This window comes from Poromitra crassiceps, assembly GCF_964638095.1.
Source record: "Poromitra crassiceps genome assembly, contig: HAP1_SCAFFOLD_381, whole genome shotgun sequence".
NCBI classification, from domain to species: domain Eukaryota; kingdom Metazoa; phylum Chordata; class Actinopteri; order Beryciformes; family Melamphaidae; genus Poromitra; species Poromitra crassiceps.
In genome coordinates this window covers 141,646-167,013 of record NW_028152023.1, presented here as the reverse complement: position 1 = coordinate 167,013, position 25,368 = coordinate 141,646, and the positions used below count along the sequence as shown (strand labels likewise).

The 25,368-nt window shown below is 44.7% G+C and overlaps 1 protein-coding gene across 1 annotated transcript; it reads left to right on the top strand.

The window, feature by feature from the left end:
- Positions 1 to 1,172: 1,172 nt before the first annotated feature.
- Positions 1,173 to 15,533, top strand: LOC310771158 (kinectin-like; the record flags this gene model as incomplete). Its single annotated transcript, XM_083663820.1, has 8 exons — positions 1,173 to 1,301; positions 1,646 to 1,736; positions 11,749 to 11,903; positions 12,006 to 12,083; positions 12,188 to 12,277; positions 12,363 to 12,455; positions 15,185 to 15,253; positions 15,411 to 15,533. Coding segments are annotated over 8 exons (828 nt in total), but the record flags the coding sequence as incomplete, so codon positions are not given.
- Between the last annotated feature and the right edge of the window lie 9,835 nt (positions 15,534 to 25,368).

Below are 25,368 nucleotides of genomic sequence, written 5' to 3'. Positions count from 1 at the left end.
TTCCCATACCGCATGTATCGGCCATCAATTAACATGGGCGAGACTCGATCCGGCGGTTTTGCCGGATCCGCAACGCAGCCGCAATGCATCTCGTGTACATTGCCTGTAAGCCTTTGTGGTACATGCTACCAGGTGAGGCACCGGGGCATCCGACTCGTCGTTTGTAATTTGGACGACAGAGTCGTAAACATTCCGTCATTTGACATTTTAAAATGATAATGAGACTATTTAATATAATTTTATTAACAAAAACATTGGCCACAATAACATTTAATATACAGAAGAACAAATTTAGATTACAGTAAAACGTCTATTAATAGCCCCGGCGTTTAATTGCTTCAATCACAGCCAGCGTATATTTGGGACATATATATATATTTGGGACTATATGGGACGGCCGTTTGATTCTTTTCGCACAAAATTCTTGCTCAGCAAAGATTGATCATAGTTTAAAAAAAAAAAAAAAATCTGTTTGTGACGGAAAATATTTGGTTAATGCAATCTCTTCCTGGAACAATGCTCATTTGCCTTCCCCTTCCTCTGCTGTCTAAACCTTTTGAAATGTCATCCTGTCTAGCTGGTCAGGCCAGGTGTGGTCCAGGCTGACATGTCATCCTGTCTAGCTGGTCAGGCCAGGTGTGGTCCAGGCTGACATGTCATCCTGTCTAGCTGGTCAGGCCAGGTGTGGTCCAGGCTGACATGTCATCCTGTCTAGCTGGTCAGGCCAGGTGTGGTCCAGGCTGACATGTCATCCTGTCTAGCTGGTCAGGCCAGGTGTGGTCCAGGCTGAAATGTCACCCTGTGTAGCTGGTCAGGCCAGGTGTGGTCCAGGCTGAAATGTCATCCTGTCTAGCTGGTCAGGCCAGGTGTGGTCCAGGCTGAAATGTCATCCTGTCTAGCTGGTCAGGCCAGGTGTGGTCCAGGCTGAAATGTCATCCTGTCTAGCTGGTCAGGCCAGGTGTGGTCCAGGCTGAAATGTCATCCTGTCTAGCTGGTCAGGCCAGGTGTGGTCCAGGCTGACATGTCATCCTGTCTAGCTGGTCAGGCCAGGTGTGGTCCAGGCTGACATGTCATCCTGTCTAGCTGGTCAGGCCAGGTGTGGTCCAGGCTGAAATGTTGTCTGACGCGTTGCTTAGTGCTTACTTACCCTTTGTGTGCTTTTGTGTCTGCAGTTGGAGGGCAGGGTGGAGGAGCTGCTGAAAGAGCTGAGAGAGTCGCGGGACAAACTAGTTCACCAGGACCAGTCAGCCAAGGGTGCCATCCAGCAGATTCAGAAGGAGATGGCCTACCGCCTGGAGCAGGTATAACTAGGGCCTTGACTGTCAGGTCACTATAGTTTTACCCCAGCTTGGCCCTCATTTGTATAGCCTGTGCTGGGCTTTAGATGTTGCTGTAGTACATGTACAGAACTGTACTGTATGTTGGTAGCCCAAGGCGGTGGTATGTTCATGTTTCCTTACACATTGGACACATTTAATTTTCAACTGTTGTTGTCGTGTTGTTGATAGATTCAGGTCAAAATCCTGACATTTTTGTGTCAAGTATTTGAATTTGTCATATATGATCATTTTATGCATAGTGGCTGCTCTCCCCAGGTTGAAATCCCAGTTCTAGATTCAAATTTCCCTCTTCTTCCTATTGACAGAACCGTTATCCACTGAGACGTGTCTCCAAAAGTTCGAGACCAAACAACCCCCCCGCACCTTCCCCCGCCAACGCTCCTTTGTTAGACCCACGTGGGCTCTCAGCCAATAAGCAGTGTGCACAGTGCAGCATTTGTTGAACAAATATGGCAGCTTTGTCCTGCCCCCTGGGCGTCTGGGTTCTGTCTGTCTGTCTGTCTGTCTGTCTGTCTGTTGTCTCATGCAGAGAGAGCTGCCCTCTCGCTGTGCTGCGTGTTTGACTGTGTGACTTTATTTCTGCTTTAGAATGTAACGTTAACTGCTGTGAAGCAATCACAAAACCCCCCCTGCTCCCCTGCTGCCCCCCCCCCTGCTCTCCTGCTGCCCTCCCCCCCTGCTCCCCCCCCCTGCTCTCCTGCTGCCCGCTCCCCTGCTCCCCCCCCCTGCTCTCCTGCTGCCCGCTCCCCTGCTCCCCCTCCCCCTGCTCCCCTGCCCCCCCCCCCCCCCCCTGCTCCCCTCCCCCCTGCTCACCTGCTCCCCTCCCCCCTGCTCTCCTGCTCCCCTCCCCCCTGCTCTCCTGCTCCCCCCCCCCTGCTCTCCTGCTACCCTCCCCCCTGCTGCCCGCTCCCCTGGTGCCCTCCCCGCCGGCCGGCCCTCCTTTTCAGTCAGAACCTGCTCCCCCCCATCGACTTATAAAGATGGACGCCATTCCATGGTTCCATTAGTGAAGCCGCTGCATGTTAGATCACCGCCCTGACGGCTGAATCCAGTATTAGGTCACAAGGCCCGCCTCCCCATGTTAGTGGATGGGAAAATTACAACCGAAATAATCACAGTATACGTCAGATAATTTTTTTCCAAAGGTGGTTTGTATCATTTTAGATAGTCATTATCATGCTAATGCCTGTGCAAGTGGTCATTTTTCTGATCAGTTTGTTTTTAAGTAGTTATTTGACATATAAAAAGGGATAAAAATGGATGATTGACAGCTGTGGCAGCCAGTCTCAAGCCGTCATTGGCTGGACAGGCTCTTCACAGTATAGAACTAGCGTTGGTTTGACATAGACAGGATACAGTGCTGCTTTGTGCTTTCATCATGTAACGCTGCCTGGAGGTCTGGGTGGCTCTGTGTGGACCCGGGACAGAGGCTCTTAGCACGGGTAGTGGCTCCCTGGAGGTCGGGGTGGCTGTGCTGGCTACCAGACATATCAATGGACCGCAATAAAAAGAACATTGTTTTGAGAAAGGCACGCGAGGAATTAACGTTGGTTGGGGACTGAAGTAAGTTCAGAAAATATGTGTTTTAGTAGTTACTCCAGCTACGTTAGCAATAGCGTTAGCCACTTTCGCTAGTCGGCTGTTTTTCATTATTTATCGGCTTAATATTACTATAACTTAACAACCGATAACGATAGCTGGAATAACACAATAATATACACATATTTTCAGAACTTACCAGGTTGTCCAACTGCCAGGAAATGTGTTTTATAAGATGGGGCCTAGTACGCAAGCACCAGCCATGAGCTAATCGCTAACCCGTTAGCGTCACATAAACAGAGGTTTTATTTCTGGTATTAAAGCAACAAACATTTTTATATGGATATCTCAGAGAAATGCTTTGACTGTGGGGCTGTTCCTTCTTCACAAGCTCCTTTCTTAGCTGTTGTAAGGATATCCGGTAGTTAACAGAGACGAGACTAGGCAGCTAGGCTAACGTTACCACTGAGCTATATTAAATGGAACGTTACAGCAGGCTGCCCTACCCACACTATACCAGTAAACAACGTAGCGTAAAGCGTCAAGGTTAGATTTGTAAAACCAACATTTGCTCCAAAAGGAATTAAATCATAAAGTTAATCAAAATGCCACGGAAACATTGGCTAGCTTAATCAACACAGCAGTGGATCGGATAATTTCCCCAGTGAGGCCGAGAGGAGCCTCCACTTCCGGTCCGGGCTGAGAGCACAGCAGCCCGGAGGAGAAATCTCCGACAACCAAAATCAGATTTTCGTACAGGCGTCATTTTGATAAACTGATCTCATAGTGGGACTCTTCCTGGTTACTTTTGGCGAGACACAAAATATTACAACTTAAAGTGTTATATTTACAGAGCTAGACTGTGTATAAATACACAATGCACTGTGCGCATTCTAGAAACAGCAGCTCTACATAAGAAAGTTCAGAGGGGCGGGGAGCTCTCAGAGGTTGTAAATCAACGGAGCTACTGCGCAGAATCTGGTTCACTGATCTGGCAGGATTTTGGCTTCAATAGACCATACAGGGAGGAGATAGGGACACTCTCTCCATTCATATTATATCTCAATGCTCCCCCCCCCCCCCTAAATTGACAAAGTGGGTGGAGTTAGGCTCAGAAAGGTGGAGAAGTTGCCCTTTCCAGTCTCTGAATTTGGTAGAAAATCATATTCCTATATTGATGGAATGCAAACTGAATTTCAGTTCCAGGCCAGGATCCTCCTGAACTTTGTTTGCTTACATGATTTCACAGTTGATCCAATAAAACATGAGATTGCAAGCATGCAATCAAGTTGAGAAACATTGAAGATCGGAGATGTTTGGCAGCAGCTTTTGTGAAGATGATGAAATGATTCTGAACTTGGGGAATACAATACACCTTGTTTAAAATATCACTGTCAAGTGTTATCCCATTCATTTGAATATATTCTTAATTCAAGTATAAGGCTGCCACTTTTTTAGGCCCCACTACAAACTAAATTGAAATGGTTGTGTGAGAGTAAAATGATTGATTGACTGCTTATTGATTGGTTGTTGATCATTGTTGACTCTGTTTAATTATGATCTATAGCTGACACTCATAGCTGACATCTCACGAGCAACTCATTTATTGATGGATCAACAAGGCATTTCATTTATTTTGCCATTACAGTTGAAACAATATACATTTCTCTTATATTTGCAGCTGCAGTATACTGTATGTATATTTATATGTATACAGCATATGTAGTCAGAATCATTGGCTCACAAATATGTTTGCATTGTATTCATCTGGGGCCGGTTGCACCAACTGGTCTTACACTGGTCTTAAGCTAAGTTGGTCGTAACTTTACGACCTAACAGCTACGCCGATTGCACCAAGACGGCTTAAGCCTTATTTTCACTATGCCCAGGCGTAACTCCTATGCCTGGTCAGGAGGAGGCGTAGAGCCTGCCTGTAACAGAGATCTCCGCGGAGACCTTTTTGACTCCTTACCGTCATCGTCGTAACACAGCCAGTTCTCCGTCTTTTGAAGCACGATGTTAAGATTATAACTAACTAGTTGTGTGGCTTAGCCTTCCCAAATGTTGCTGTTAATTCTTTTAGAATTTAATACATAGAATTGGGAACGTTACATTCAATTTCATTCAGACTGTCTGTCTGGCTCAATCGCCGCCATTTTTCCCCCGGAGCGAGGGAGGGTGGGAGGAGTGTAGTGTAGTGATGCACATACAGTAGTGGCCACTGTAAAAAAACAAAGCAAGTTATTTTCACGGGGGTCAGTGAAATAGCAGGGCGCGAGGCACATTTGTGGGCCAATCAGAGCGCATTCCCCGACAATTCACATGAACGCGCATTGCTACGACTAGCGTAGTTAAGACCAGACGTAAGCCGTGTTGGTGCAACAGGCGTAAATCCACTCTAAAGACTGGTCTTAACTAAGACCGACGTAGGAGTTACGACCAGGCATAGTTAAGACCACTTGGTGCAACCGGCCCCTGGTGATAAGAAATACTTTTTGACTACGCAGCTAAAATAAGATATGCACAGCGGTCTGTACCTTAGAAGAAGTTTTTCTCGAAGCTAGGAGCAGAACGTTCAAGGTCTTTGCACACTCAACTCTTGTTATTGCAGATCTAATCACTTGTTCGCTGAATAGTGGAGACAAGCACATTTTTCCACTGGTAGTTTGTAGTTTGCACAGCAGGCTGAAAACATGGAGGATACCACACTCCTTACAGTTTTGTCACACTTCACAATTTTCAATTTCACTGTTCAATGAGCTTTAGAAAGTCGATTTAGCAGTCGGCCATCCACCCCCCCCCCCCCCAACCCCCCGTTAGGCCTGCCTTAATATATTGTATTAAGCAACTAAGCTTGTATTGTACCCTTGTGTTACGATTGTGACCCAGCCGGAATCAGCTGTTCCTCCCGAGGTTTGAAACAAGTGGTCATATGATGGTAGGACAACTCGATAGGCCCCGAGGCAACTCTTTTGTGAATAGACACAGCAGACACAGAGTGACACGCACCACCTCTCTGATACTCAGTCATGAAGTCTCACACTCTGCCCAAACACCAGCGTGAACACCAGAGGGAACAGAACAGTGCAGGCTCAGCACTGGAACACGCAGGTGTTATCTGATAGAGCCATGGCACAAGAGCATCTCGTTGCCATGAGGAATGATCACACACAGATGTGAAGAGCAATGGGGGAAACCAGTGAATGAGCTATCAATGAAGCAGGTGTGCAGGTCCATTATTACCTCTGTCCAGAGTGCTGGGCTGAGCTTACCATACTGTAGATGTAGATGGGCAGAGTATATTCAGCCAGTGAAAAAGTGAACTCTGTCTACAATGTTCTTCTACTGTACTAATAGGCACTCGACAAATGCATAATTTCTTTTATAGATCATTAGGGCAACATTTTTATGTTTTTGTTCGGCACAAAAAAATACTTGGCAGTAAATGCGCCTCAAATCCTACTCTTAACCTTAAGCTGACTGGTCTATTACCGGACAGTAGCAGTGAGACATCCCCACGCTCCACTTAACTCATTGAGTGCCAGCCACTTTTGGAGAACGGACGCTCCCAGTGCCAGAGTTTCAGAGCGTTTTCAGTGATTTCTCGAGGCCCACAGAATATTGTGTGATATTACTATGTAAACACCGAACACGCACAAAGAACGATGAGACTCTATTGTATCAGCAGCAAAAAAAAGTTTATTGATATAATTTTCCGTTCTTTAGTTATCAGCCGGAGAAGATAGGTCAAAAACAGCAAAAAAAAAGGCGTTTCCATCTAGGAGCTGAGATATTGAGCCTTTTGTGAAATGAAGCATTTCAAGCAAATCACTGACTCTGAAACTAATATTTTCTGACCTGAAACATCTGAACAGTAATTTCCTTCAATAAACAGCACCCACACCCCCCTCAACTCCAAACTCCTCCTCCGTGGGAGTGTCTCTGGTGGCTCTGCTCGCTGTGCTGGCTGCTGCGTGTGTCAGGCGAGTCTCTGCCTCCTGCTATGGCAGGCTCTGCTGCCTCACGGATCCACGTTCAGATGGCGGCCGCTCGTCGGGGGAGTCTGGATGGGGCTCGCGTTCGTCTGCGTTTCTGGGGTTTCGGTTGTGAGCTGGGATGAAGCTGCGTCCGATTATAGGCTTTCTGCTGCGCGTTTCAAAGTGCGCTGCACCCAGTCTATTTTCGGAGCACTCAGCCTTGTGCGCCGGCTCCCAGCGCGACACTGTATAAGCCAAACCATTGGCTTTGGTTTTATTTTCTGGCGGCTAATCGTGTGGAGAAGCTATGCAGCAGAGACAGAGACATTTGTGGGAGCGGATTGACTGCTGTTCGCAGCTAACGTTGGCTCCAGGCAGCCAGAGCAATCTGTGCCGGTCTGGCTCATGCATCGGTTTCTCTTTGATCACAGGGCTTTTTCTGCTTTTTTTTCCTCAACTTTCTCTAATCTGGAGAGTACTGTCGCCACCTAATGGGTCGGTAAAATAGGTTATACACATTCAACATGCCCCAAAATTTTACAGGAGATGGATCTGGCTTTGATCCACGTCCCACCGTCAAAAAACGCAATTGACGACTTTAGTCGTCATTGGCACTCAACGTTACTATCCGAATTGACGACTAAAGTCGTCATTGGCACTCAATGAGTTAATCCACAGTATAAGTATTGAGCAGGTTTCACAATAACAATACAAATGACATTTTTGGTATCAATACATATATTTCTGTCTCTTACCAAAACAGCTGCATCTGCCTAAGTACTGGCCATGTTTGCAGTCATGGCTACTGATGATTTACTGGCTGCTAAGCCTCGTGTCAGTGGGCAGTGTAAGTGGATGGACTTATCGGAATGGTTAAAATCGTCAGAACTAAAAAAAAGAAAATCCAATATAGACCATGCGATGTTAAGTATTTGGAAGAAATTCTAAAGATTTCCCATTTTTGCTGTTGCACACTCACTCCAAGGCGCTGTCTCATGCTAGAAGCCTGCTCCCCACCTTGTATCTCAGTGCTCAAGCATTCACAAATCCATTAGCCATGCCTGAGTAGCACAGCACCTTTTACTCCACAACCACACAGGAAACATCGCTATGGAACGGAACGTTGCCCGATGCATCACCACCATATTATATACCTCATTGGACGGCAGTGAGGAGAAAGCTATATGCAAAACAGACACTTTAATTAAGCTAAAGCCTTACTAGATGAGAAGGCCTCGATCCTACAAACTCTTAGTTAACAGCTAAGCGCCCTAACCAGCGAGCATTCATCTATCTTCCGCCGCCACGGGCGGTTAATGTAAGTCCCGGCAGACGCCTAGTCTGCGTTTTTAGATTTGCAATCTAACGTGTTAACACCCCAAGACTTGATAAGGAGAGGGCTTAAACCTCTGTCTATGGGGCTACAATCCACCGCTTTACTCGGCCACCTTACCTGTGGCAATCACCCGCTGATTTTTCTCAACCAACCACAAAGACATTGGTACCCTATATCTAGTATTCGGTGCCTGAGCCGGAATAGTCGGCACCGCCCTAAGCCTTTTAATCCGAGCAGAACTAAGCCAACCCGGAGCTCTTCTAGGAGACGATCAAATCTACAACGTCATTGTTACTGCACACGCTTTTGTAATAATCTTTTTTATAGTAATACCACTTATAATCGGAGGGTTCGGAAATTGACTCATCCCCCTTATGATTGGGGCCCCTGACATGGCCTTCCCCCGAATAAATAACATAAGCTTCTGACTTCTCCCACCCTCCTTTCTCCTTCTCTTATCCTCTTCAGGGGTAGAAGCCGGGGCAGGGACAGGATGAACCGTGTATCCCCCTCATGGGGGATACACGTGGTTACGTAGATACACATGGGTTTAAATGGAACGCAGCATAAATGTTTATTAGCACTTCTGTCTCATTTGTGTCTCATTAAATCATTGTACACACAATACTGTCTAACTCATATCTGGAGACATGTTGCAGAATGGGTCAGGTCCCATTGGTGGACAGATCTCTCTCACCCAGTGCAAGTGCAATGGCAAAATCTAGCACTCAAAATCTCCCTTTTTTTCATTTTTATTATGCCTCCGCCGGCGAAGCCAGGCCGAAGGCATTATGGATCCGGGTTGTCCGTCCGTACGTACGTACGTACGGCCGGCCGTCCGTCCGTCCGTACGGATGTTTGTTAACGCCATATCTGAGGAACGCCTTGATGGAATTTCATCAGATTCGCCTTAAACATTCACTTAGGCCCAAGGATGATCTGATTAGATTTTGGTGGTCCAAGGTCAAAGTTCAAGGTCACTGTGACCTCTCGAACGCCATTTTCAAGCTTGTTAACGCGATATCTGAGGAACGCCTTGATGGAATTTCATCAGATTCGCCTTAAACATTCACTTAGGCCCAAGGATGATCTGATTAGATTTTGGTGGTCCAAGGTCAAAGGTCAAGGTCACTGTGACCTCTCGAACGCCATTTTCAAGCTTGTTAACGCGATATCTGAGGAACGCCTTGATGGAATTTCATCAGATTCGCCTTAAACATTCACTTAGGCCCAAGGATGATCTGATTAGATTTTGGTGGTCCAAGGTCAAAGGTCAAGGTCACTGTGACCTCTCGAACGCCATTTTCAAGCTTGTTAACGCGATATCTGAGGAACAACTTGACGAAATTTCATCAGATTCGCCTTAAACATTCACTTAGGCCCAAGGATGATCTGATTAGATTTTGATGGTCAAAGGTCAAGGTCACTGTGACCTCTCGAACGCCATTTTCAAGCTTGTTAACGCGATATCTGAGGAACAACTTGACAAAATTTCATCAGATTCGCCTTAAACATTCACTTAGGCCCAAGGATGATCTGATTAGATTTTGGTGGTCCAAGGTCAAAGGTCAAGCTCACTGACCTCTCGAACGCCATTTTCAAGCTTGTTAACGCGATATCTGAGGAACAACTTGACAAAATTTCATCAGATTCGCCTTAAACATTCACTTAGGCCCAAGGATGATCTGATTAGATTTTGGTGGTCCAAGGTCAAAGGTCAAGGTCACTGTGACCTCTCGAACGCCATTTTCAAGCTTGTTAACGCGATATCTGAGGAACAACTTGACAAAATTTCATCAGATTCGCCTTAAACATTCACTTAGGCCCAAGGATGATCTGATTAGATTTTGGTGGTCCAAGGTCAAAGGTCAAGGTCACTGTGACCTCTCGAACGCCATTTTCAAGCTTGTTAACGCCATATCTGAGGAACAACTTGACAAAATTTCATCAGATTCCCCTTAAACATTCACTTAGGCCCAAGGATGATCTGATTACATTTTGGTGGTCAAAGGTCAAAGGTCAAGGTGAGCTCTCGAACGCCATTTTCAAGCTTGTTAACGCGATATCTCAGGAATGCCTTGACGGAATTTAATCAAACTTGTCTCAAACATCGACTTGGACTCAAGGATGAACTGATTACATTTTGGTGGTCAAAGTTCAAGCTCACTGTGACCTCTCACACACCCAATTTCCAAGCTCTGTAACGCAACATCACAGGAGCGCCTTGACGGAATCTCTTCCAATTTGCCTCAAATGGCGATTTGGACTCCAGAATTAACTAATGCGGAGGCATAAGTCCGCGTTGCGGTCGTTCTAGTCTTTCTTTCTTTGTCTTTTTTTAGGCAAATGTTTTTGGACAAATACAATCTACCAAATGGACCGTACTTGACTAGAAAGTAGGGATGCACCGATATGAAAATGTTGGCCGATACGATAACCAATATTAACATTGCTGTTATGGCCAATAACCGATAGTTACAGATGTCGATATGATCTCTATAAACACACACACACACACACATATATTTCTACGATAATAAAATGTGTACATAGTGAAAAACACATGTAAACACTGAATTTGCAAAAGTACGGTAATACATTTCCTTATTTCCAAAACATTTGTAAAAGCCCATAAATGATAGATTTACCACATTGTTTCCTCTCAATGTGAACATTTTGGCTGATACCGATAACAAACAGATATTAACATTGCAGCATCGGACTGATGCCAATGTGTTAAAAAATGACTATCATCGGCTGATACCGCTATGATATAATGATATATCGTGCACCCCTACTAGAAAACTTGAATAATACACCAACAAACTATAATCGGTTATTTTCTATACATTCTGGAACATGGTGCAAATGGTGTTAGCATTCTCCATCCACATACTGTTTAACATTAGCATTTGAGCTAACACTATTGTAACAAACATTACCAACGTGATTAATAAGGCATATTTGGGTGATGTACCCCCAGCCTGCCAGCTTTCAAACCATGTCAGGCTAATTTGAATTCAATCTAGCTAAAAGCAAAGAAACGTGCAGTGCATTGTTTGGAGGGTGGTAGGAAGTGAAATGCTTCTGCATTTTCTTTTCAAAATCACCTGCCAAATCCCACTTTAACCCCTATGCACGCAAATATATCTGATTACTAAGGGGCATGTTGGCAATCTGGCTTTTGGATATTTTGCCTACATTTTTTGTGTGTGGATGGATTATTAATTCTCCGTATGCCCAAATTCACATGCTCTGTTAATTAAATAAAAAAAATACATAGGGAGATACATCCTGTTAGTTGCGTGTGTTGATCAGAGTTGTGATTAAAGGGTTGGGTGGGCAGTGGGCACTGGAAGATTTTCAGATTTCAAAGTGGGCCACCGCCATGCTTCAATTTGGGAACCCCTGGTATAGGGTATTTGGGAGTGAGAATGCATCCTAAAGCCCTGATGCTATCATTTCAGATTGGGATAATGGAGCGTAGAGAGAGGGAGAGCCAGATTCTGGTCATGTCTGCTCAGATGACCACTACACGTTGTCCTCATTCGTACAGCCAGTGTTCAATCTCCTCTACTCTCCTTTTCCCCCGCCACTCTGCCCCCTCCCATCACCGTGCAGGAAAACCAGACGACACTGGAGTCATTCCAGGCTGAGTGTCGAGATGTTCTGCACAGACTTCTGCCCCATGTGCCTCTACCCAATGAGCAGGTATATTTGCTCTTCTAAGCGGTACCCTCATTACTCCTTCCCTCTGGTGCTGCTCTTGTCCCTGTTCCACTGATGTGTCTCTTCACCTTTCCTGTCTAACAGAACCATAAGGAATGGCTACACAGGTTTGAGGCGGCAGTAGCACAGTCCAGTTCCACCCCTGCATCAGGGGACTCTGAGGTAATTAAAGTGGAAACTTGATCGTTATTCCTCTGCTACTGAGATTTAGGGCGAAGGTAGACTCACCATGGATTTACCACACTACCATACTTTTCTCTTATCAGGGACTGGCTGCGAAGCTGAAGGAGTCAGAGGAAACCCAAAGGATTATGCAGAAAGACTGTGAGACATACAAGAAGGTTTTGGCAGAGACGGTGAGATGAGGTTTTTGTGTCAAGTTCATGGTTGTGTGGTGGTAATGTTTGTGGAACTAAGCTGTCATACCTGCCGTGTCCACAGGAGGGCATGCTGCAGCGCCTCCAGAGCAGTGTGGAGCAGGAGGCGTCTCGCTGGAAGGTGAAGCTGGACGTATCGCAGGGAGAGCTGAAAGAGGTATTGCATTCAGGTTAAGCTGCAAAACGACTCCCACACTGAATACCAAATCACTGTAGGTGTATAAATCATTGCATCTTGTGCCCTTTTCGTTGCATCATTCTTCTTTGTCCTAAATACTGGAACATGTCGCCTCCCAACTCAAAGCCCACCTCATGTCCAACGACCTGTTCCAACCATTTCAATCCATCCTCCTCGACCTCACTGCAGCTTTTGACACCATCAACCCGTCACCACATCATTATCCTCTACGGCCTTGAATCCTCCCTCAACATCACTGGTACTGCCCTCTCCTGGCTAAGGTCATACTGTATCTCACAAACAGACCACAGTTCATCACAATCAACAACTGCACCGCTCCTCTGTCCCAAGACATCCCCCAGGGCTCGTGCTTGGTCAACACATCCACAACCGCTGACGGCCAAATTCCACTGAGTTCGCTCCGTCTGCGCTGCGGTACGGCTTCGGAGCCGATACGTTTCCACTCTAATCAATGTGTCAACTCCGACCTACTCCGCTGCGTTGCGTGTCTACTCCGTCCCAGCTCCGACGATTCGGAGCTCCGAAGCAGATACGCAAGGCTTCTATTTTTCACGGATGTCGGAGCAAAGCCGCAGCAAGTTGGGCGGAGCTAGGCCTGGAGTCAACAGGTCTAGAGGTGCTTACAGCATTCAATATCAAGCCAGAGGACAAACATGTATGAGGAAAAGTTAATCATTGAAGTGGAAAACCACAAAATAATATATGACACGACACATCCTTTTCACAAATTCAAAATTCATCTACCAGAGCCTCTACCAGAGGAGACTGTAAAATTCCACATAGGAGAAGTACTGTAGCTTTGGCCAGTCAGCCTTCTCCTACAGAGCAGCACATACCTGGAACACTATACCCGTAGAACTGAGAAACATCTTTCATCACAACGCTCTGAAGAAGGCTCTTTGCCGAAACGCGTAAGCGTTTTGTTTTTGTGTGATGTGAGCCAATAAATCAAGTGAAATGTGAGTATTTTGTCCTCCTTGACTTTGAAAACTGAGATGTGCTACCCTTTCAGCCTTTTTTGAACAGATTTTGGATTTTGGGTTTGGCACTCCACTGAGAAACCCATTGTTGAAGCGCAACCTTCTTTTTCTAAACAATCTTTCATCACATCTTTCAACTCCTTCTCCAACTCCATAAAACATTGTCTATTGAACAATCAAACATGCATCCATACTCCAGGATAGCATTTCTCGTTGTTTGTCATTGTTTGTCTGCTTTGTACGGCATGCGGTTTTGTCTGTGCTTTTGTCCGTGCTTTACAGTAAACCAGGGGCTGCATAATTGTGCTTATATGCTTTTGTCTGTTTTTATGTGCTTATGTGCTGTTGCTCTGGCATGTATTGTATAGAATATGCTAATGTAATCTTGCATTTTCTTTTTTATATGTGCTCATGCATGTTCTTTTTATATGCTATTAATGTGCTTGTGCTTTTCTTCTTTTATATGCTTTTGTCTACTTATGTCTTCTGTACTATTGCATGTGTTTGTTAATGTTTCACATATAACATCAACCTGCCAGGGACTGCAGATGAAAATTAGCCTGTATGGCTAAATCTGGCACATTTACATGATGGACTCACGTGCTCATGCTAATTAATGTGCATTGTCCCTTTTCTTAAATAAATAAACAAACAAACAAACAAGGACAACACCAAGCAAGTCCACCCCTCCTCTGCTTCTCCAGTTGGGAACAATGATCTTCTGCCTGTTTGTTGTTGTATTTATCCCACATACAAAGTGTCTCGCGCAATTTCACCGCGAGAACTTGTCGGTCTCGTCACTCCAGCTGTCTGGCGGAGCGGAGCCGTGACGTGACGTGCTCTGCACGCAGCCGTTGAGTGTTGGCGGAGCACGGAGCAAAACCGGAGCACAGCCGCAACGCAACGCAAATGCACTCAGTGGAATCCCGGCGTGAGTCTTCTTCGACAGAATCCTCTCCTTCAAACACCACGTAAAACAAATCAACAGAACTGCCTTTTTCCACCTAAAAAAACATAGCTGGCTAGTCTCCGCCCATCACTCTCCTCCTCTGCTGCCGAAACGCTGATCCATGGTCTCATCACATTCACAATTGACTACTGCAACAGCATTCTTTATGTCCAAAATAAACTCCAGTACCTCCAGAACTCACTGCCGCTATGATGCCAAGTCTGTCTCCACCACACTCAGGACCAAGCGCCGGACCTTGGATGCCCAGAGAATTCTACGTAGTTGCCCCCTCTCTCTGGAACTCCCCAAACACACGGGGGGCATGGTGGTGCAGTGGTAGCGCTGTCGCCTCACAGCAAGAAGGTCCTGTGTTCGATTCCCGCCTGGGACGCTGTGGGCGCTGAGGGTGTGTCTCCATCCCCGAGTCCTCAGTGCCTACTGCCCAGATGGGCTCTTCAAAAGGGCCTTTCTGTGCGGAGTTTGCATGTTCTCCCCGTGCTCCCCTGGGGTTTCCTCCGGATAGGAACCCCCCGCTAAAAACATGCACAAAAAACACTGAGACTGCACACAGCCGTCCATGTTCAAATCACTAATCAAAACTCACCTTTTCAGAACTGCTTTTAGTGTGATTGTTGCATGTTGTGTTTTTAGTGTGTATGTTATTTCCTATGATAGATATATGTAAATATGTTATATGTAAAGTGTCTTGAGTACCCTGAAAAGTGCTCTATAAATAAAATGTATTATTATTATCCTAGATGAACCTGAAAGTTACAGCACTGGAGCAGGAGATTGAGAGACTAAGTGATGGAGCAGACTTGGAAAACGTCAGTGAAACGCACTTCTTCTAAGACTTACACTCTCATATCTTGATTTAGAATAATAATAGTTATTAATTTTATCATTGCAGCTATTTATTTTTTTAATTGGAACATGTGTACATCTCATAAGTGTGCATCTCTGAATCTCTGTTGTGCTCCATAGTTGAGAAGAGACAAGCAGCACTTGGAGTCTGAGTTGGAGAGGGCAGAGCATGAGAGCGCCACCTATGTGACGGAGGTCAGAGAGGTGAGCAGAAACAGGGCGTCCTCACTGTGTTACTCATGATCCCCGGTCATGTCATACTGTTCATCTTACTGTGGCATAGGGACGAGCTCTGTTGGGTGGGTGTCTGTTATGTTTGTCATATGTGTTTCAATGGGTGGTTATGACATGCTCTACAATACATTGTTTAATTGGGGCATATGTAGTTCACACAACAATGAATATTTCACTATTGTTGAATTGATGGTGCACATGCATCTCTAGTTATGGTTTTGCGTTGTCCGTCCGATGTTCGTGAATGCGATATCTCAGGAACGCCTTGACGGAATTTCTTCCAATTTGGCTCAAACGTCAACTTGGACTGAAGGATGAACTGATTAGATTTTGGTTATCAAAGGTCAAGCTCACTGTGACCTCTCGAACACATTTTCAAGCTCATTAACGCAATATCTCTGCAACATTGTTTGTTGTTTATTAAACATCTTGAGGAATTTCATCAAATTTGCCTCAAACGTCCACTTGGACTCCAGGATGAACTGATTACATTTTGGTGGTCAAAGTTCAAGGTCACTGACCTAACGAACGCCATTTTCTCGCTCATTAACATGTTGCGGAATTTCTTCACATTTTGCTCAAACATCAAAGTCTGGACAGACATGGATGTCGACTGCTCACTTGTTGGTGGAGGCATATATGTGAGGTGCGGTCGTTCTAGTTACCACTGGGTCAGTACATCAAAGGACGTGTTTCAGCGACCGTTGCATATCTGTTCCATCTGTTGGTGCTGTGACCTTTGACCTCCTGATTGGTTGCCGGTAATCAGTGGTGGGTGCCTGAGGTAGGGTCAAGAAGACAGAGGTCCCAGTGAGGCCAGCACCATGGGCAGATCTTTGTCTGAACAGAGATGGAAAGTTTTTCAATCATGTCTAGATAGTTGTCTGCACACTGCCTGTGGACGTCAGATGAGAGGGGGGGTGACACCACTTTATCCAGCGTGAGACCCTGCCCCTCTAAGGGTCTCTGCACGCCCCTGAGCAAAAGCAATAGTAATGTAACGAGTAACATAGCTAATTACTTTTGATACCAAGTACAGTAATAAGTGAAGTAATTGTATTACTTTTTAAAGGAGTAATCTCTCTCTCTGTGTGTGTGTCTCTCTCTCATTCTGCATCTCTTTCTCTCCTGTGTTTGAAAAATGTCTTCAAATGTGCTTATCATGACAGAAATTATCTAGATTGACAACGTATTCACGAACGATAGAGTGAGTCAAATAATTAACAGATACTAGACAAACAATTGCACTGATTCTGCACATCAACAATTGCATAAAAGCAATTCAGTACATAGAGTTGAAGTCAATGTATAACGATACAGGGACACTGGGAGGGATGGGGGAGCACTTCTGACAAGACAACATTTGCCTGAGGTATAGGTCAAGACAGAGGTCCCAGTGAGGCCAGCACCATGGGCAGATCTTGTCTGAACAGAGATGGAAAGTTTTTCAATCTGTCTGCACACTGCCTGTGGGTGTCAGATGAGAGGGGGCGTGACACCACTTTATCCTGCTGTGGGACACAGCGAGTAAAGACCTGACCGCCCTGGAACTCTGCTGTCTGTCAGTTGATCCACCACCTCTGCTGATCTTGGGAGAGTTGTAGAGTAGCACACGCTTCCTCCGACACATGCGCAGTTGCCAGCCGCTTCTTTTCACCTGACAGTGAGGCGCATGGGAAGATCACGCTATTCCCCCCAGTTCCCCTCCCCCCGAACAGGCTAGCCCCGACCGACTAGAGGAGGCGCCAAGTGCAGCGACCAGGACTCACACCCCAATGGCTTCCCACCCGCAGACACGGCCAATTGTGTCTGTCGGGAACGTCTGAGCCGGAAGTAAGAATTGAACCGGGATCTCTGCGGTGGTGGGTGGGTAGGTGTCGGTGATGCGTCAGAGATTTTCGTGTTCTTTATTTGAATTAAAAGTTAACATTGTTACCAACACGAGGGTCGCATGTTGCCCCCAGCTTGGTCGGGCGTCCATAAAGGCACGATTGGCTGTGTCCGTGGGTTCGAAGCCGGATTATGGGTATTTGTCCTGGTCCTGGTTGGTCAGAGCTAGGGATGCACCGATATGAAAATTTTGGCCGATGCCGATAACCGATATTAACATTGCTGTTATGGCCGATAACCGATATTTACCGATGTCGATATGATCTGTATAAAACCACATTTTTATGATCATCACATTTTGTACATACTGAAAAACACATGAATTTTAAAAAGTTATGCATTTCTTTATTTGCAAAGCCTTTGGAAAAGCCCATAAATCATAGATTTACTGCATTATTTCATATCAATGCGAAGAATTTGGCTGATAATGATAACCGATATTAACATTGCAACATCTGACCGATACCAATATGACCGATATGTTAAAAAATCGGCCGATACTGGCCGATACCGATATGATTGCCGATATATCGTGCATCCCTAGTCAGAGCACATGTTCAAAGCAGAAGGGAACTGGTGGGAATAGCGTGATCCTGAAAAGTCAAATGGAACTGGCAGCACTCACAGGTGAAGTTTCACAAAAAGCTTTAAATCCACATAGAGCAGTAAACAAAACAGACGCGTTTCAGCCTGTGGCCTTCCTCGGTGTAGACTTGAAGCTGTGAGTTCTGCCAGTTCCATTTGACTTTTCATGTTTTGTTGGGCCGGCACTCAAAGTATTTAACACTGAGTTGAGCACACAATTTCTTGGACTTAATAGCGTGATCCTCCCACGTGCTACGTCCTGCCAGTGAAGCTCCCTGCTGTCAGGTGACAAGAAGCGGCTGGCAACCAGTGTTGGGGGGGTAACTCATTACAAAAGTAACATATTACATGTAATATATTACTTTTAGCAGTAACTCAGTAATATAACTTATTACTTATAGGATTTCAGTAATATTATACCAGTTACTTTGTCAAGTAACTCAAGTTACAAATTGAGTTACATTTGATAAAATCAAAGCACATATTTAAAAAAAGATAGTTATTTTCTAATCAAACTGTGTGTGTAGCGAAGCTTGTGGGCTTGCTGGGGGCGAAGCTTTTGGGCTTGCCTCGTGAAGTGTGCTGGATCGTAGATGAGGGCTCACGGGCCGTGATCGGTCAGAATCACAGATTAGTCGTGGCAAGGGTTGACATTATGAAGGAGAATAGGGAAGGAAGGGTACAGCGTCACAGAACGCTTTGTTTATATACCCCGTTGGTGATGTCACAACGTCCAAGGAGCTATGACATCATCGGTGACCCCGTAAAGTCCCGTCTGCCATCACAGTCAGCCTAGACGTCTGACATCGCCGATGACCTCACAGGTGAACTCTGACATCATCATTGATGATGTCACGGCGGTGTCATCGTCATTACGTCGTTGGCGCGCCGGCTCGTGGGCATCGACTGCCCCAAGAACAGGCCTGACGGTGGGCCATTATGGACCCTTTTCTACAGTGTGTTTTTATGCAAACAACCACTATAGATGACAATAACAAAGGAAAATAATAACATTTAGAATTTTGGATTGTTTACACTGATTTCAAGGCGGTTGAAATTATTTTTCGGGATGGTTCCGGGGCGGTAATGTCATTCTGCTGCTGCTGTTGTTTTGGTGAAAGTAATACAAAAGTAGTGTAATAAGTAACGAGTTACTCTACACAGAAAGTAATATTGTAAAGTAACTTATTACTTTCAAATGAAAGTAACTAGTAATATGTAGTATATTACATTTTGAAAGTAACTTGCCCAACACTGCTGGCAACTGCGCATGTGTCGGAGGAAACATGTTGCTAGTCTACGGCTCTCAGATCAGCAGAGGGTGGAGCAGTGACCAGGGCAGCAGGGGGAAATTGGCCCAAGTACAAAGAATAATAATTTTGGAAAGTTAACATTGCCTGTAAGGTAGGGGTGTCACGGTACACAAAAGTCACGGTTCGGTACGTACCTCGGTTTTGGGGTCACGGTTCGGTACGAATACGGCACGGTACGAAAACGGGGGAAAAAAGCAACAAATCCCAAATTCTGTTTTTTTCCCTTTGAATATGTCTGAATTCTGCTTTTTACGCTATTTTTACCATCAGAAATAGTGTCTAATATGTGGGAATGAATAAATGTCCACTATTTAATAAGATCTAGGCAATCCACACAAAAAGGTTTTACTCTAGAGCAGTGATTTTCAAAGTGTGGGGTGCGCCTCCCTCTCAGATGTCTGTATTCCAGCTGTTTGACAGGGCAAAGGCATTTCCCCCCACTTTAAATCTTTATTGTACACAAGTTTGTAAACAGAGCGCATGTGAGTAGCCTAATACTCCCACCAACCCCTCCCCCTGTTGTATTTGTTTTATGTAGCATTTGCGTTTGATGTAAGCACTAATTTGGAATCCTATCTAAAAGCGGCCACTAGGCGGCAGTGTTTCTTTAGTCAACGTCAAAATACCTACATGTTCAGAAGAAGAATAAAACGGCAGAAGAAGAAAAACTTCTAAACCCTGTTGAAAGATACCCCCACTGTCTGACAGACAACGGGGTGGGTTTCACTTTTCCAGTAAGTACGGGAAAGAAGGGTTTGAGACTTTGTGCGCATTTCACAAAGTTTTCTGAGCTCCCATAGTAAAAGCCCAGCTGGCTGCTGCAGTGGAGCTCGTTGTACTGGTCAGCTCTCAGTGCCAATGTGCTGACCTGTGTGATTGTGACCAGGGTGGAGCTGGAAAAGAGCCTGAAAGCCAAGTTAAAGGTCCCATTCCGTGCAAAAGCTGTTTTTACTTGTAAATGCATATATACTGCTGTCATCCCTCCCTGTAGTGGTCACAACCTCAGAACTGCCAGAGTTAGATTTGTCCCTATCCAGCTTCCCCCTGCAGTCTCCTTCAAGCCACGCCCCCTAATGCTCTGTTCCCCCAGCAGTGGCGTGCCTGACCAAGTTGGTGCCCTAGGCAAGATTTTTGCTGAGCTCCGAGCAGGTAGAAGGGACGCGGCCGCGCAGGGGGTGGGGTGGTATGGATTAGGGACCATGGTGAAAGTGCTGCAGCCCAGGCAGCCAGAAAGCCAGAATTAGAAAAATGATTTCACTATTATTTAAAGACTTAAGACGTTGTTGTGCTTATTTTTTGTCTACTATTGTAAAATAATAGTAGGCCTATTATCATGAAAAAGTTTTTTTTTTTTTACCCTCTCTGGCGCCCCTAACGGCTCAAGCGCCCCTAGCATTTGCCTAGTTCGCCTAATGGACGGCACGCCACTGTCCCCCAGACGGGTTAATGTGACGTCACGCGGGTCCTTAAGCATACTGCGCGCAGTCTCTCTCACACAAGCTACCTGCGCCATTTTGTCTATAGCCACAAAATTAACACTTCTAGCTGGAGTGACGCCAACTGTACGTGATCCAGCAACTGCGGAGGTGCATTCGGTAAGTCTAGGCATTTTGAGATGTCCTCTTCAGCGTAGCAACCGTTAAGTTAGCGATAGCTCGTTGCTAACGTTAGTTGTGGACACAACCTAGCGTGCTGGTCCACAGACGCTAATCTGATTGGCCTGGGGCGGGCTCTCCCTCAGCGGCCAATGGGAACTGTTCGTTCTGAATATATTATAGAAACAGACCATTCTTGGTCTTGGACGCGACGAGATGAGGAAGTGACAACTCCGTCAGAACAAACGGGGTTGCTATATTTTCGACAAATTAATCCAGAATCATGTTTTATGGACCAGAGACACACGTTTTTAAGAGGTTACAGCTGCACAAATTGGGACCTTTAAATATTCGCAGATAAACAAATAAAAGTGAATAATCTGAGAGGTTATGTGTAAATCGTCCCAGCTGATTCCCAGGCTTTGTACTTTGTACAACAAAAGGATTGAGACTCAGATGTATTTGATATAAGGGTTTACTTTGACTCGGTGTCTTCCTCCCGTTCTCTTCAGTTGACAATAAATCAGTGAAAAGAGTGAAAAGATAACATTATATAATGTCATCTCTGTTGGCGTTATCCGCAAAAAAACACATCTGTTTTGAAGAATGCAGAATAGTAAGCTTACTATCTCTCTGCCTGGCCCCGTTCATTTTTGAAACTCTCCAATGGGATTTTGAACAAGATTCAAGGATCCATCAGTCACATAGCTTCCTCGACACGTAGCCTTACAGTAGGGGTGTCACGGTACATGTATTCGTCCCGTGAATACATGTACCGGACAAGCATGTTTACCAACCGTTTGAACATTTAAATTGAAAGTAGTCGGCCGAAAACAACGAGAGTTTGACAGCATTTATTTGACAACACGCAAATTTAAACCTGGCGCCTTCCCGAAGTGGTACGCAGAAGTAAATGTTGCTTACATGGTGATGTCACGGTGATTTGGTCTATAGCACAGAGGTTTGCAAAGTGGGAGGCGGGCCTCCCCAGGGTGGCTCATTGAATGGAAGTGAAAAATATTGCCGTACGTTTTTACATTAGTTATCAAAAGGAGATCTCCTTTGGTTAAACAGATAGTTCAGAGACAGACAAACAGTAGTTTGGGAGGAATTTTAGAGTCAGAAACAAATAAATGCCTTCAGACAGACCTTTCTTATGCATTTGTTTTAGTCTGAGGTATTCCAAACAGCAATATCAGGCTATCTTGGCTCAATTGTTGAGTGTCTCTGGGGTAAAATAAAATAATAATAGGTACTGTCCAGTAATTAACTAAGCAAGTAAACTGGGGGGGGGGGCACAGTCTCAGACTTTGAAACCCCCCATATATATATATCAGAGGAGGTTTTTCCAGTGAGGCATAGGAGGATGGTCCTCCTCTATTAGATTGGGGATTTTATATAAAAAAAATATATATTAAAAAAATATATTTTTTATTTTTATTTTTATATTTTTCATTTTTCATATTTTTTTTTATAATAAAATATCAATCAAATGTGTTTTTTCTTATGTGCAGACGCTCATTTTTTCATTCATTATATAGCTCCATGCAGACGAGTCACTCTGGCCCTGGTCCCAGCATGGGGGAGGGGATTAAAAAACACCCGCCCTGTGGGCTTGATTTATTTGGTAATTTATCTAATGAAAAAATAAGATTGGTTGAAAAAGACTTGCAATTCACAGAAAACAGTGAGAGTGATGTGTTTTCCAACGAATCAGATTGAGGAGGAGGGGAGCTCTCCCTTAGCCCGTGAAACCAGGTGAAACCCTAATTGGTTGTTGTTTGATAGATAGATTGCTTGACATTGATTGACATTCTGTATTGTCCAATGCTGATGAATACGTCTGAAAATCGGCAACGTTGTTCCACTGCCTGGTCTGTCGTCTCTCACGCTGAATCAAGGAGGTGAAATCCACTGCTTGACCTGACAGGAAGGATTTACTGAGACAGTAGCAGCATATCATATTTCCCTCTTATTTTTATTTACTTTTTTATCAATCAGTAAGTGTTCACAAGCCAGACAGTCGTTGATATTGGATTACCACCAAAACGAGTTTCGAGTTGCGGGGAGACGAGCTGCGCGATACGGGCTTTTTGCAATGTCAGAAAACTGGAATATTTGCAACGTCTCGACTGCAGCGTTTCCCCTACAGACAGCATGGATATTCAAGTAAGTCAATTGATTTCAAGTTATCCGAACCTTCTATTAAATTCGGCGTGGAAATGGTTCACCGAGCAGCGCTATTTTTGTCGTATTGAAGTTTCATCCTGTAATTTCTTATACTAAAACCCGCAAACTTTAGATTCACACATTTTTTAACTGAATTTGGCCTGTAAATCGATAGCTGACAGCGGGCTCAATTTTAAAGCTTGAGTGGTGATCTTTATATCATATGAAAGTAGAAGAAATAAGGAATCGATTGGGATGAAGCATGTCAACCTAGGATGTCGGGAAGGGGGGGTAAATAACGCTCCAAAGTTGATAACTAAATGAGTAGTGCAGCACTGTTCACAGGAAGACACACTCTCGTTCCAGATGCAATTAAGTGTAATTTAACGCTATTTGACAACAGTTTCGGCCATAGACTTTGTCAAGTATCATACAAACAGTGCAAGACAGCCATTATAAAGACAGGTTAGCTGATTGAATGGACAACACCTGTCTTGTGAAAGCACACCTGAGTGTGAGACATCATAGGATGAATCAAAACATTGATGTCACAGGTAGGCTGTATACCATAATATATCATGAATCTATGTGAATAAATAGATTTATATAAATAGTACCGTAATCACAGCCTAATGCATAGAGATAAATCCTGAAACCTTCTCGCAACAGTTCTAGCCTAAGCCAGTGGTTTTCAAAGTGGGGTCCCCAGCAAAAAGGGGGGATAATCTATTTTCACTATAATTCCATGCCATCCATAAGTAACACAATCTAAGATAGTGTAGAAGTGAGTAACTAGGCTAATTATAACCATAACAGCACAAATAATTGACAAAAATCTCGAAATAAATATACAGTATTTACTCTGAGAAATGAAATAATGAGAAAAGGAACAATTATTGATGGTTAAAACTGAATAATGACATCACAACAGTCTAATCCTAATGCTAATTTAAAATGAGATTTGGGCGTTTTGGGCAAAAACTGCTTGTGGGTGAGAGTATCAGCAGCAGAGCACACGTCATATTTTCCCTGGGACCGCCTCAGGTGCCAGGTGCTGTTCCGTCCTGTAGTCCTCTCACTGGGTGCTAATGCAATGCTCCTCACTGGGTGGAAAGCTAAGAGGCTTGACAGCATGGGAAACATGGCAAATACACTCTCTGTCGCTCGATTCAACCCTTTGGAGTCGCTCTGTTTAAATCGCTCGACACCTGGGGGCTATAACGTTACGCAATGTCATGATATTTGTCCACTACGAGCCACCGTAGTTGTTTACAAGCTAAGCCTATCAGCGTGCTCCTAACGCAAGCTCTATACCGGTAGTACAGACTTCACTTCATGTCAGCTGTCAATGCGGTTTGTTCCAAGCCAGTGTGATCCTTGACTCACTCTCACACGGCAGCCAATCAGCGTTGAACAGCGAGCGACTGATGCCAGTGAAATTTCGCTCGAGTTGAGATATTTCATCTCGGGTGACGAGCGAATTTTCGCCCTATCGCTCTCTCTCTGTCGCTCGGACGCCCAGCGATTTTTCTCCCGGGCGAATATACGCTCAATCGCTCGTTTGCATTGACTTTGTATGTAAACTCGATGCCAGCGAAAAACGTTAATAGGTTGGTGTGAACGCAGCTTCAGCGTTGTTTTGAATGCAAGCTGCTACAATGTGTAAGATTGTTTATGATGTACATGCAAGCCCAGTGAATGTTTGGCTTTCTCCTTTCTGTTCTTTTTTCCTAACTAGAATAGTTCTCACTATTTGCTGACTGTCCTATTGATAGTGGACAGACTGGACACTTTACCATTAATAGTAGACATTGTATCCCCCCCTTTTTTTTAAGAATAATAATGTTTCCTGTAGGAAATTCCTTATTCAAGCTTGTGGTCAGGGTCTAATTGCGTGTGTGTGTGTGTGTGTGTGTGTGTGTGTGTGTGTGTGTGTGGTGTTGGGAAATTAGTGCTTCATAATTGTGCTGATGGATTTTTTTTTTTTTTTGCCGGACTTGCTGACGGCCAGATTTAAATTTGTCGGACTTTGATTGATTTGACGTGTGTGTGTGTGTGGGGTGTGGGGGTGTTAGTGTTTTATAGCCAAGGCAGCTATAAAGCTTGGCTATAAAACACTGGGAAATGCTGAGCAATTAGGTTGACACTGATTAGTTGAATTTCAGAGAAGGCAGCGAAAGAAGACCTACTTAGATTAAATAAATACCATCATTATTATTTCAGGTTTACCTTGCCATAGGCATACTGTACCAGTTCTCCTTTGTTTCAAACATATTGAGGGCTGGAGCCAGA